Source organism: Mustela erminea, chromosome 4, assembly GCF_009829155.1.
Source record: "Mustela erminea isolate mMusErm1 chromosome 4, mMusErm1.Pri, whole genome shotgun sequence".
In the NCBI taxonomy this organism is placed as follows: Eukaryota; Metazoa; Chordata; class Mammalia; order Carnivora; family Mustelidae; genus Mustela; species Mustela erminea.
The window spans coordinates 96064480-96079627 of NC_045617.1; the positions used below are offsets into that span (position 1 = coordinate 96064480).

A 15148-nucleotide genomic window follows, 5' to 3' on the forward strand; every position below is an offset into this window, starting at 1 on the left:
GCAAAGAGAGAGCCTACGAGTGGTAGATCAGAAAGGAACAGAGACAATATACAGTAACAGTCACCTTACAGGCAATACAATGGAACTAAATTCATATCTCTCAATAGTTACCCTGAATGTTAATGGGCTAAATGCCCCTGTCAAAAGACACAGGGTATCAGAATGGATAAAAGAACAAAACCCATCTATATGTTGCCTCCAAGAAACTCATTTTAAGCCCGAAGACACCTCCAGATTTAAAGTGAGGGGGTGGAAAAGAATTTACCATGCTAATGGACATCAGAAGAAAGCAGCAGTGGCAATCCTTATATCAGATCAATTAGATTTTGAGCCAAAGACTATAATAAGAGATGAGGAAGGACACTATATCATACTCAAAGGGTCGTCCAATGAGAAGATCTAACAATTTTAAGTATCTATGCCCCCTACGTGGGAGCAGCCAACTATATAAACCAATTAATAACAAAATCAAAGAAACACATCCACAATAATACAAAAATAGTAGGGGACTTTAACACTCCCCTTACTGAAATGGACAGATCATCCAAGCAAAAGATAAACAAGGAAATAAAGGCCTTAAATGACACACTGGACCAGATGGACATCACAGATATATTCAGAACATTTCATCCCAAAGCAACAGAATACACATTCTTCTCTAGTGCACATGGAACATTCTCCAGAATAGATCATATCCTTGGTCCTAAATCAGGACTCAACCGGTATCAAAAGATTGGGATCATTTCCTGCATATTTCAGACCACAATGCTCTGAAGCTAGAACTCAACCACAAGAGGAAGTTTGGAAAGAACCCAAATACATGGAGACTAAACAGCATCCTTCTAAAGAATGAATGGGTCAACCGGGAAATTAAAGAAGAATTGAAAAAAATCATGGAAACAAATGATAATGAAAATACAACGATTCAGAATCTGTGGGACACAACAAAGGCAGTCCTGAGAGGAAAATATATACCGGTACAAGCCTTTCTCAAGAAACAAGAAAGGTCTCAGGTACACAACCTAAACTTACACCTAAAGGAGCTGGAGAAAGAACAAGAAAGAAACCCTAAGCCCAGCAGGAGAAGAGAAATCATAAAGATCAGAGCAGAAATCAATGAAATAGAAACCAAAAAAAAAAAAAAAAAAAAAACAATAGAACAAATCAATGAAACTGGGAACTGGTTCTTTGAAAGAATTAATAAAATTGATAACTCCCTGGCCAGACTTTCAAAAAGAAAAGAGAAAGGACCCAAATAAATAAAATCATGAATGAAAGAGGAGAGATCACAACTAACACCAAAGAAATACAAACAATAATAAGAAAATACTATGAGCAACTCTACGCCAACCAATTTGACAATCTGGAAGAAATGGATGCATTCCTAGAAACATATAAACTACCACTACTGAACCAGGAAGAAATAGAAAGCCTGAACAGACCCATAACCAGTAAGGACATTGAAACAGTCATTAAAAATCTCCAAACAAACCAAAGCCCAGGGCCAGATGGCTTCCCGGGGGAATTCTACCAAACATTTAAAGAAGAACTAATTCTATTCTCCTGAAACTGTTCCAAAAAATAGAAATGGAAGGAAAACTTCAAACTCATTTTATGAGGCCAGCATCACCTTGATCCCAAAACCAGACAAGGATCCCATAAAAAAAGAGAGCTATAGATCAATATTATTGATGAACACATATGTGAAAATTCTCACCAAAATACTAGCCAATAGGATTCAACAGTACATTAAAAGGATTATTCACCACGACCAAGTGGGATTTATTCCTGGGCTGCAAGGTTGGTTCAACATCCTCAAATCAATCAATGTGATACAACACATCTATAAAAGAAAGAACAAGAACCATATGATACTCTCAATAGATGCTGAAAAAGCATTTGACAAAGTATAGCATCACTTCCTGATCAAAACTCTTCAAAGTGTAGGGATAGAGGGCACATACCTCAATATTATCAAAGCCATTTATGAAAAACCCACCGCAAATATCATTCTCAATGCCAAAAAACTGAAAGCTTTTCTGCTAAGGTCAGGAACACAGCAGGGATGTCCATTATCACCACTGCTATTCAACATAGTACTAGAAGTCCTAGCCTCAGCAATCAGACAACAAAAGGAAATTAAAGGCATCCAAATTGGCAAAGAAGATGTCAAACTATCACTCTTCGCAGATGATATGATACTTTACGTGGAAAACCCAAAAGACTCCACTCCAAAACTGCTAGAACTTGTACAGGAATTCAGTAAAGTGTCAGGATATAAAATCAATGCACAGAAATCAGTTGCATTTCTCTACACCAACAACAAGACAGAAGAAAGAGAAATTAAGGAGTCAATCCCATTTACAATTGCACCCCAAACTGTAAGATACCTAGGAATAAACCTAACCAAAGAGGCACAGAATCTATACTCAGAAAACTATAAAGTCCTCATGAAAGAAATTGAGGAAGACACAAAGAAATGGAAAAATGTTCCATCCTCCTGGATTGGAAGAATAAATATTGTGAAGATGTCTATGCTACCTAAAACAATCTACACATTTAATGCAATTCCTATCAAAATACCATCCATCTTTTTCAAAGAAATGGAACAAATAATTCTAAAACTTATGGAACCAGAAAAGACCTCGAATACCCAAAGGAATATTGAAAAAGAAAGCCAACGTTGGTGGCATCACAATTCCGGACTTCAAGCTCTATTATAAAGCTGTCATCATCAAGACAGCATGGTACTGGCACAAAAACAGACACATAGATCAATGGAACAGAATAGAGAGCCCAGAAATAGACCCTCAACTCTATGGTCAACTAATCTTTGACAAAGCAGGAAAGAATATCCAATGAAAAAAAGACAGCCTCTTCAATAAATGGTGTTGGGAAAATTGGACAGCCACATGCAGAAAAATGAAATTGGACCATTTCCTTACACCACACACAAAAATAGACTCAAAATGGATGAAGGACCTCAATGTGAGAAAGGAATCCATGAAAATCCTTGAGGAGAACACAGGCAGCAACCTCTTCGACCTCAGCCACAGCAACATCTTCCTAGGAACATCGCCAAAGGCAAGGGAAGCAAGGGCAAAATGAACTATTGCGATTTTATCAAGATCAAAAGCTTTTGCACAGCTTTTCCTTGCACAGCAAAGGAAACAGTTAACAAAACCAAAAGGCAACTGACAGAATGGGAGAAGATATTTGCAAACGAGATATCACATAAAGGACTAGGGTCCCGAATCTATAAAGAACTTAGCAAACTCAACACCCAAAGAATAAATAATCCAATCAAGAAATGGGCAGAGGACATGAACAGACATTTCTGCAAAGAAGATATCCAGATGGCCAACAGACACATGAAAAAGTGCTCCATATCACTCGGCATCAGGGAAATACAAATCAAAACCACAATGAGATATCACCTCACACCAGTCAGAATGACTAAAATCAACAAGTCAGGAAATGACAGATGCTGGCGAGGGTGTGGAGAAAGGGGAACCCTCCTACACTGTTGGTGGGAATGCAAGCTGGTGCAGCCACTCTGGAAAACAGCATGGAGGTTCCTCAAAGTGTTGAAAATAGAACTGCCCTATGACCCAGCAATTGCACTATTGGGTATTTACCCTAAAGATACAACCGTAGTGATCCAAAGGGGCACGTGCACCCGAATGTTTATAGCAGCAATGTCCACAATAGCCAAACTATGGAAAGAACCTAGATGTCCATCAACAGATGAATGGATAAAGAAGATGTTGGTATATATACACAATGGAATACTATGCAACCATCAAAAGAAATGAAATCTTGGCATTTGCGACAACGTGGATAGAACTAGAGCGTATCATGCTTAGTGAAATAAGTCAAGCGGAGAAAGACAACTATCATATGATCTCCCTGATATGAGGAAGTGGTGATGCAACATGGGGGCTTAAGTGGGTAGGAGAAGAATAAATGAAACAAGATGGGACTGGGAAGGAGACAAACCATAAGTGACTCTTAATCTCACAAAACAAACTGAGGGTTTCTGGGGGGAGGGAGGTTGGGAGAAGGGGTTGGGGTTATGGACATTGGGGAGGGTATGTGCTTTGGTGAGTGCTGTGAAGTGTGTAAACCTGGCAATTCACAGACCTGCACCCCTGGGGATAAAAATATATGTTTATAAAAAATAAAAAATAAAAAATTAAAAATATAAGAAAAAGAAAGTACATTTTGTTGGGGTGCCTGAGTGCCTCAGTTAGTTAGAAGTCTGCCTTTAGCTTAGGTCATGATCCGAAGAAGATGAAAAAGTGGACAAAAAACAAAACCCATCTATATGCTGCCTACAAGAGACTTATTTCAGACCTAAAAACTCCATGTCAAACAGCATGGGCTGTTTGTTGTGCTTTTATAAGACCAAAGACTCGGGTTCCTACCTCTGGGCTTTACCAGAGACAGAGACCACTGATTTCTAAAAATTCTACACTTAAAACACTCCTGCTGGTTGCAAGAATTCATGAAATCAGCTCCTCTTGATTTCAAAGGCAAATGCTATGGGGATTTGTCCTCTGTATTCATGACTTCCCCAGTATGAAATGTTTTTGCCTTTCTTCATGTCACTGGCTCCCTCTCCACTGTGATCAGCCATGGCCCATTTCATTCACAAACCATGTCTTCACAAGTCTTATCTTCTTTGATGTGGTCTCATCTTTAGTTGTGGAGTTTGTTCTGCCCATCTTTGAATCATTTTCTGGGTTATTTACACTAGTGGGAATGTTATCTAGTTGTATCTGTGTTATATCTAAGCCAAATTTAGGCTCCACTTACCCTGCCCTATTACCCCAGGGTTAGATGCAAGCAGTGGGGAGCATGACTGGAAGCTAGGTCCCTGAATACCTAGGCAGTGCCCTTTTCCACACTAAAATTTTTTTTTTCCCTTCTCTCATTCTCTCTCTCTCTCTCTCTCTCTCTTTTTTTTTTTTTTGTTCCCTGCATTGGCAGTATACTTAAAATGTGAACAAAATGGTGCAAACTGAGAGTTTTGCTTTATTCCTGAGAGGAGAATCCAGATTGGAAAAATACTATAATACTGTTTTCCTCTGTAACATAAAGAGAAAGCATTCATTCATTAATTACTAAGTAAAGAGTTAGCTGGAGAATTTTGTAAAATATTTCTTATTAAGATGAAGAAGTTACCTTCTATTCCTAGGTTTTTGAATACTGAAACATTTCATTCCTCACTTTGTCATGGTGTATAATATTTTTTATATGTTGAATCTATGTTCATGAGAAATTGTAGTCTATAGTTTTTTTTTCTTATGATGTCTTTGTCTGGCTATGGTATAAGTTAATGCTACCTGAGTTGGGAAATAGTTCTCCTGTTTTCTGTCATGATATAAATAAATATTATCCTGAGATTGCACAATATATATTTTGTATTTAAGGTACATCCATAATCTAGTAAAATTTAAGTCAACCTCTCTTCTACTCAAATGTCTCTTAACTGGTTGCTTGCATTCTTGTTCTTTTACAATTTATACCTCATCATATCACCATCTTCTTGTTCTTTTACACTCTTGTTCTTTTACAATTTATACCTCATCATACCACCATCTTCTTTAATATATTCTCATGGCTTGTTATCCTACTTATAACAATATCCCAATTCTTTATGTACCCTAGAGCACAGCATATGACTGTTTCTGCTTAACTCTCTGGCCTGCTTTCAAAATGATCTTTACCTTGCTCATTCTCCTCAACTATGTTAACTTTATTCCTACCTCAATAACTTTGTATTCACTATATTCTGTTTTCTCCTTTAAATCATCTTGTCCATTGTTCTCTTAACTTCTAGTGTGATTCTAACCCATCCTTAGAGAGGATGCACCTGACATTCTTATTAACATTTTCCCAGTCTATCCTCACTATTCTCTATTCTGTTGCCCATTTTAGTTCATAGCACTTACCACTTCCACTATTATCTTAAATATTTATTTGCAAAATAACTTCCTATTTCCCTTATGAAAGTATGAACTCCATGGAGTTCAGAACTTGGTCTCTTTTGTTAATCACCTTATTTCAAGATCCCTAATTAAACACCTGAGACATTTTTCAATAAATATTTGTTGGATGCAGGAATGAAATGCATTACATTGTGAAGAGTATTATGAAAGAAAATACAAGGAGCTATGAGAGAGAATGGGGTGAATTCTTCAGATTAAATGCACAGAGGAATCTCTTGGATAAAATGACATTAAATGTGAAGAAGTTATTCTAGCAAATAATAAAAGGATGACTCGTCCAGACAGAGCTAATAGCAAACACAAATGCCCATAGGTAAGGAAAACCTTAAGGAACTTGAGAGAATTAAATAAGGTCGTTGATCATTATTGGAGCATAAGAACTAAAAGAGAGTGGAATGAAGTGGGATTAGAAAGGAGCGTTTAAAAACATCATTCTACTTCTTGCAGATTGGTATAAAAGTATAAATATTATCTAAATGCTTAAGAAGTTGACAGAAAGGTTTTGAAAGTAGACTAATTAAGAAGCATTTCTCTTTAGAGGATAGGAAATGTGCTCTAAAAATCACATCCAGGACATACATTGGTGGTCTTGAACCTCTCCTTACTTTCCCTTTACCCCATAACTATACCTGCCCTTGATATAATTTGTGAATCCTGACACTGCATAAGGATGTGAATCTAGTATGACAATCCAATTATTGGTGTATCTGAAAGGTCTATGAAAAATATAAAATCAAATATTTAGCAATGAAATAAAGGAATTGACACTGGGTAAGGGAGTGGCTGAGAAAGAATAACCAGATAATCAGGAGAAAAATTTTCCAAGCATTATAGAGCCAAGAAAAAAAAAAAAAAGGTGTTGTTGTTGTTGTTTTAAATGCATTTTTTATTTTGGAGTACTTTTAGATTTACAGAAACTTTGCTAAGATAGTACAGAGAATTCCCATATACCCTTCACCCAGCTTTAGTTTCCCCTAATAATCATCATCTTGCATTACTCTGGTACATTTGTCAAGGCTAAGTAATGGGTGTTACTATCAAAACCAATTCAGACTCTATTTAGATCCCACCATTTTTTCCCACTAATGACCTTTTTGTGTTCAAGGATCTGATCCAGGAGACCACACTCCATTTAGTTCTCATGTTTTTGTAGTCTCTTCTGGCCTGTAATGCTTTCTTGGAATTTCCTTTTTGCTCATGATTTTTACATGAGCAACAGATAATCATGGATTATGTTATTTTTTTAATCCTTTGTATGAAAGATATTTCTGTAAAATAAAAAGTAGATCCAAGAGAAAAAGTCTTATTATTTGGAATAAAATTTATAGCTAACATGCTTACATCTGTGCTAATGTCAAATCTAAGATGATGCCGGTCTCCTTCCCTTAGCCCTGCTCAGTCTGTATTGGCATTTAGTAAATTTTGTCTTCACATTCGCAGGAGGCCTTGCAATTTTTCTTGACAAAATCATGTTCACAGCTATAGTTTTTCTTCAAATCATTACAGTTAGAAAATTCATTTTTATATTCACAACTGTTGGCTGGAATAAAAACAAAGAAATTAGTCTGTTCATTATTGTTTTCCTCCATAGCAGCAATGCAAACAATAAATTCAATGTAAATGGGGAGAAGACAATTGAGCAAACAAGTTGGTATAACATTACGATGTAAAGGGACACATTAATCTGTCACTTCTTTTAAAATTTGAGCTTTCTGGAATGTTTCTAAAATGAATTGACTTACTTTCTTTTCTCAGAAAATAAAGTAAAATAAACTTAAATGAGTTTCTCTACAATTACACTGTCCAAAATTATAACCTCTAGCCATGTGGTTGTTTAAACATAAGCTTAAATTAATTAAAATTACATAACATTAAAAAATAAATTTTCAGGTCATTGGTGATACTTGTTACACATCAAGCACTCAATGTTCAATTTGTCTAGGGGTTACTTTACAGGACAGTGAAAATATTGAATATTTCCATTATTGCAAAAGATTTTACTAGACACTCTTGCTCTATCCAGACTTTAGTGACACTAGTCTTTCTTTCAAGAGAAAGAAATCATTATGAGAAAATGTAAATGTAAAAACAGGAAGGAATTTCACTATGATTATCAGATATTTCTACCTTGAAGTTCCTCATTGGCCACAAATTCAATAACTCTCAAACTAAATTCATCATTCTACTCCCAAGTGTGGCATTTCTTTGGAGTCACTCTCCAACTCCCAACTCAATTTCCCCAGTATCAGAGAAATGAAATTCCTAGTTACTAAATAATTCAAACCAGGAACTGGGAATCAACATGAACTCACTGCTTTTTACTTTTTGTCAGCATTTGCCAAGTACAAGAAACAAACACCGGTTTTGCTACTTCCTTCCTATGGCTCTTTACTGTCCATTTCTCTTCATTAAGTTTGTCCTAATGCAGTAAATACATCCATTTGTTTTTTGAACCCCCATTTTCAACTGTCTCCAAGCTGGCTTCCATTCACTACTGCCAGATTTTCATAAAACACAATTCTGATCTCATTACTTTTTTGTTGAAAAATCTTTCAGTTGGTTGCCTCTTGCTAACAGGATAGATTCCAAACCCCTTAACAAATAGTATTCAACAGAGGAGTAAATATGTTCTTCTTTAATGGATGTACAGCTTTAATATCATTCAATATTCTGAACTAGAGCTACACAATTCACTCAGAAAGAATGGTGCAGATCAATCTAGTGAATGCATTTGAAAGTAAAAATTTCAGTTAATGGGTTAGCTGCATTATTCATAATAATTTTTTTCAACTTAATTTAATTTTAATTTCAATTAAATTTACTTTTTTCAATTTAATTTGTGTTTGAGGTCAGCCTTAGTTTTATTTATATTATAATATTTAATTTTAACTATTTAACTCATTGAATTTTACACATATATATATGTTTACATTGCATTCACACTAGATATATTCACTTTTGGTGGCTTTCTTTTTTAAATTAAATTAAATATAATTTTTTTTCAGTGTTCCAAAATTCATTGTTTATGCACCACACCCAGTATTCCATGAGATATGTGCTCTCCATAACTCCCACCACCAGGCTTAATAATTTTGATAACATATCACAACTAAACAAAAATACCAATTATTTGTATTTAAATCCATAACACTAAACATGAAATATTATATGACACTAAATTTAATCTTTTGCTATAGTATTTTGAGGGTTCTGTGAGTTAATAATGCTATATGCAGATTTGATTGTCATTTTAAAAGTATGTAAAAATTACTAGCAAACACAAGTGTGAGTGTTTATTAAATTAAACTTGAAAAAAATAACCTTGATTATTCTAAGTATACTGAGGGGAAATGAAGAACTTAGTATGATAAACTCATTAATTATATAAAGACAGGTGTCTGAACTGATCTGTGTCTGTTCTCATACTGTTATATCTTGTACATATTTCTCTTTATAAAATCTTACTTTTGATTTAATTGCATTAACTTTGATAGAAAAAAATATTTAATTGCAATGAATTATTTCCACAGAAACATTTTTATATATGCCCATATGTAACAAGTGCATATATATTGATGGTAGATGTTTTTTTAGGTTACACGTGGTAACAGGAATTTCATTGCAAATAATACATAGATACTGTGTAAAATTTTTGATTAGACACATCTGTTGCATACTTTTATTTTTGTCTTTTGCATGAAGACATTAAGTTGGTTACAATCAGAAGCTTTCCTAGTTCTTAAAAAAAATTTTAAAAAGGGTCTATGGCTTTTATGATATTGAGGTATGTTCCTTCTATCCCTACTCTGTAGATAGTTTTTATCAAGAAACAATACTGTATTTTGTCAAATGCTTTTTCTGCATCTAGTGAGAGGATCATATGGTTTTTATCCTTTCTTTAATTAATATGATGTATCACACTGATTGATATGCAGATGTTGAACCCTTCTTGCAGCTAAGAAATAAATCTCACTTGGTCTGGTGAATAATCTTTTTAATGTACTGTTGGATGCTATTTATTAGCTAAGGTCTTGGTAAGAATTTTTGTATCCACGTTCATCAGATGATGCTCTATGCAGACAATCCAAAAGACTCCACCAAAATTTTGTTACATATAGGAATTCAGCAAATTAACAAGATATAAAATATTGATTTTGTTGATTTATTATTCCTATTTCTAAGCCCTAAAAATGAGGCAGAGGAAAGAGAAATCAAGGAATTCATCCCATTCAACTGGACCAAAAAACTGTAAGACATTTAAGAATAAACCTAATCAAAAGGTAAAAGCTCTGTACTCTGAAAACTAGAGAACACTTATGAAAGAAATTGAGGAAGACACAAAGACAAGGAAAAACATCCCATGATCATGGACTGGAAGAACAAATATTGTTGAAATGTTTATGCTCCCCAGAGCAATCTACACATTCAATGCGATCCCTATGAAAATACTATCAACATTGGTCACAGAGCTGGAACAAATAATCCTAAAATTGGTATGAAACAGGAAAAGACCCAGATAGCCAAAAAAAAGTGTTGAAAAAGAAAACCAAAGCTGATGGTCTCATGGTGCCAGACTTTAAGTCTTATTACAAAGCTGTTGTCATCAAGACAGTATGGTTCTGACACAAAAACAGACACCTAGATCAATGGAACATAGCAGAGACCTCAGAAATGGACCCTCAACTCTATGGTCAACTGATCTTTGACAAAGTAGGAAAGAATATCCAATGGGGGTGGAGACAGTCTCTTCAAAAAATGTTGCTGGGGAAACTGAACAGCCACATGCAGAAGAATGAAACTGGACCACTTTCTAATACCATACACGAAAATAGACTCAAAATGGATGAAAGACCTAAAGTTAAGACATGAATTCATCAAAATTCTAGAGAAGAACATAGGCAACAACGTCTTCAACCTCGGCAACAGCAATTTCCTGCTAAACACATCTCCAAAGCCAAAAGAAACAAAAGCAAAAATGAACTATTGGGACTTCATCAAGATCAAAAGCTTCTGAACAACAAAGGAAACAGTCAGCAAAACTAAAAGACAACTGATGAAATGGGAGAAGATATTTGCAAAATATGTCTTATCAGATAAAGGGCTAGTATCAACATGAACTTATCAAATTCAATACCTCAAAACCAACATCCAGTCAAGAAAGGGCAGAACACATGAACAGATATTTACCCAAAAAATACATAGAAATGGCCAACAGACATGAAAAAATGTTCCACATCACTTGGCATCAGGGAAATACAAATCAAAACTACAATGAGATACCACCTCACACAGGTCAGAATGGCTAGAATGAACAAATCAGGAAACAGCTAATGTTGGCGGGAACTCTTTTTCACTGTTGATGGGAATGCAAATTCTGGAAGACAATATGGAGGTTCCTTAAAAAGTTAAAAATAGCGCTACCCAATGACCCAGAAATAGCACTACTAGGCATTTATCCAAAGTCTACAAACATAGCTATTCGATGGAGCACATGAACCACAATGTTCAGAGTAGCAATATCCGCAAAAGCCAAACTATGGAAGGACCCCAGAAGTCCATTGGTAGATGAACTGATAAAGAAGATGTGGCATATATATCTATATTATGCATATAAATATCTATATTAGAATATAACCCAGCCATCAAAAAAAACAAAATCTTGTCATTTGCAACAACATGGTTGGAACTAAAGGGAATTATGCTAAGTTGCTAAGTAAGATAAGTCCATCAAAGAAAGACAGACTATATGATTTCACTCATATGTGGAATTGAAGAAACAAAACAGATGAACATAAGGGAAAAGAAGGAAAAATAAAATAAGTTGAAAACAGGGAGGCAAACCATAAGAGACACTAAACTCTAGAAAACAAACTGAAGGTTCCTGGAGGGGAGGTGGGTGCAAGGACGGGATAACTAGACGATGGGCATTAAGGAGGGCCCTTGGTGTAATGAGCATTGGTCACTATATGCAACTGATGAGTCACTAAATTCTACCCCTGAAGCAAATATAATGTTAATTAAATTGACTTTACATAAATAATTAAAAAGATAAGAGGTACCCATAGAGAAAAAAAGAGTCAGGTTATTTTATTATATATATTAACAAACAAATGACATCAAACTTACTGCAGAGTCCATTGACACAGTGATGAGGACAGCTGGCACAAGTTTTTCCTTTCAGGTAAGGGGTATTTATCTTGCTAATAATATTACCACTGAAATTTGAAATACAAAATGTCAAACATTTTTCATTTTTCAGTTTAGTTTATACTGCCAGGGTAGCATCTATCACCATATATACCTGAATATTTGGTCACTGTTTTTCATCATATCAAATAACTGAAAAAGTAAAATTCTCAGCATGTACTCAGGTATCAGTGTAAAGAAAAAAACTGACACATTCACTCATGTCCTTGACCATAATTTCACAGCCTGAACAACGGAAATGGGATTAATAGGGTCTAAAATATTCAGAGTTCATTTTAACATGACATTCTTTCTTCCCCAAAAGATTTGGTCAGATTGCTAAATTAGTGAACCCCAAAGTGATGGATAGTGATAAAACATATCCTTTAGAGAGAGATCACAACTTGGGATCAAAAGGGTTGCAGTATGTAAAGCTTAAAGTTACATATAATTTTATATTAAAAATGATAATTTCTATAATATGAGCTAAGGAAGGCAAAGCCCCTGGATAATTTTGGCTTCAAGATGGTGGTATTGAGGGCACCTGGATGGCTCATTGGGTTAAGCCTCTGCCTTTGACTCAGGTCATGCTCTCAGGGTCCTGGGATTGAGCCCTGCATTGGGCTCTCTGCTCAGCAGGAAGCCTGCTACCCCCCTATCTCTGCCTACGGCTCTGTCTACTTTTGATCTCTCTCTCTGTCAAATAAATAAATAAAATCCTTTTTTTTCTTCTTTTACTTGTTTCTTTTTTTTTTTTTCTTAAGATGGAGGTATTGATTTGGGGTACCTGGATAGCTTAGTAGGTTGTCTGCCTTCAGCTCAGATCATGATTCTAAGGTCATGGGGTCAAGCCCCATATCGGTCTCCCTGCACTGTGGGGAATCTGCTTGTCCCTCCCTACTTCTTGTTCTCTCTCAGTCACTCTCTCAAATAAATAAAACATTAACAAAAAGATGGAGGTAGTGATTTTAAAGTAGTTTTTGATGTGTGTTTTTGGTAGTAGGGATGCTTAAAGGTTTTTGAATGTCTAGAGGATTTATGTGTGAGATTTTAATGCTTACGAAAAATGGGAATGTTAGAAAAAACAGTTTTATTAACACTAATCACTAATGTATATTGGTTTTACAATAACTAACCTATATCTCATTGATGAATATTATTCAAGAGAGTCAAAGTCTCAATAGTACCAAGTGGGCCAAAAATACAAAGCCATACACCTGAATCTCACTCCCTGCACAGAATATAATAACCATGTGTGAGTCCCTGGAAAATCATGAAATAAGACACAAACATTTTCTGGAATTTCTCTCATTCCTGCTTTTCCTCATTATTCACTCCAACTCTCACTTCAGATGACTGGCTCCAGATCCTCCTCTCTTAGAGCCAGCCAGTGAGTTTGGGTGCCTTCTCCTAGGACCTTTCAATTCTTTTTCTTTTATTTTCTTTTATTTACTTATTTATTTATTTTAAATCTATTTCTACTTATCTATCTATTTATTTATTTATTTATTTATTTATTTATTTTTAATTTATTTGACAGACAGAGATCACCAGCAGGCAGAGAGGCAGGCAGAGAGAGAGAGAGGAGGAAGCAGGCTCCCCCCAAGCAGAGAGCCCGATGTGCGGCTCCATTCCAGGATCCCGGGACCTTGACCTGAGCTGAAGGCAGAGGATTTAACCCACTGAGCCACCCAGGTGCCTGGACCTCTCGATTCTTTCTAGTAAACCTTAATAAGTGCTTGCAGGAAAATGATATTGGAGGTCATACTTCTCACCCTTGAGATTCATATGCTCAGGTTATCTACAGTCTCAAATAAATCCTGTAGGAGCCTTGGTTCTAGGGGTCCTCCTGTCTCCATTGGCAAGAAAATCAAACATTAAAAGAAATTAATGTTAACAGAGATATTGAGATTAGATCTTCAGTATATCCACAGAGTTTATTGTGGGTTAGTTTAGACATAATCCTTGATGAAATAACATATTTCCTGCTATAGATCAAGACCTTAAAGTATGGTTCATTATAGAGATTTTATGAAAACTTCTGAAAAATAAAGACAAGATTTTGTTCTTTTCTGGACCCTGAAGTACATTAAGGATCTCTTGAAAAACCTTTGAGCTGCAAAAGAATGAATAATTTGTGAGGTAATAATATGGCTGATTTTTTAGATAAACAGGACAAGGGATATTTTAGCAGGAGAAGCTAAAATCTCTATCTGCCATCCCCTACTTGGCACTCCTCTACCATCACTTCTTAACCATCAAGCTGTCACCCTTCTAAAGTGTGAAGTTAGTGAGAACCGATGATATCAAATCTAGAGTATTGCTCATGGAATAGCTGTGGGCACAAGGGAAGGGCAACTGATAGAAAAGATGCCACTTTGAAACTGAGAAAAGAGAGTTTCAGATTTTATACTTGGAATTGAGAACCTGGTCTCTTCCCTGAGAAGTTGAATGTATCTCAACTTAAAAGGCATTTCCAAAGATGTATTGCTTCTGGATGGACCCAGAAGGTATTATGCTAAGTGAAATAAGTTGAACAGATAAAAACAAATACCATATGATTTCATTTATATAGGGATTCTAAAAAAATAATAATAAAAAAATAAAAACCACAAATATACCATAAGTACAAGAACAAACTGATGTTTGACAGAGGGGTGGCAATGGGGGGTGCAAAATAGTTGAAGGGAAGGGGCACCGGGTGTCTCAGTGGGTTAAAGCCTCTGCCTTCAGCTCAGGTCATGATCTCAAGGTCCTGGGATCGAGTCCCACATTGAGCTCTCTGCTCAGTAGGTAGCTTGCTTCCCACTCTCTTTCTGCCTGCCTCTCTGCCTACTTGTGATCTCTCTATCTCTCTCTGTGAGATAAATAAAAAATCTTTAAAAAAAAAAAAAGTTGAAGGGGAGTGGGAAGTAAAGGCTTACAGTTATGGAAAAAGTAAGTCATGG

General features: G+C 35.6%; 1 protein-coding gene across 1 annotated transcript in view; it reads right to left on the reverse strand.

Annotated features, from left to right (window-relative positions):
• Positions 1-7158: 7158 nt before the first annotated feature.
• The window catches only part of LOC116588733 (cysteine-rich secretory protein 2-like), a 28771-nt gene continuing 20781 nt past the window's right edge, over positions 7159-15148 (reverse strand). Inside the window, exons 8-9 of the mRNA XM_032340223.1 lie at positions 12141-12229; positions 7159-7554 (exon numbers count right to left, since the gene is read on the reverse strand). Coding sequence (XP_032196114.1) covers positions 7427-7554; positions 12141-12229 — 217 coding nt within the window. The 3' untranslated portion in view covers positions 7159-7426. The remainder of the gene's footprint in view (positions 7555-12140; positions 12230-15148) is intronic.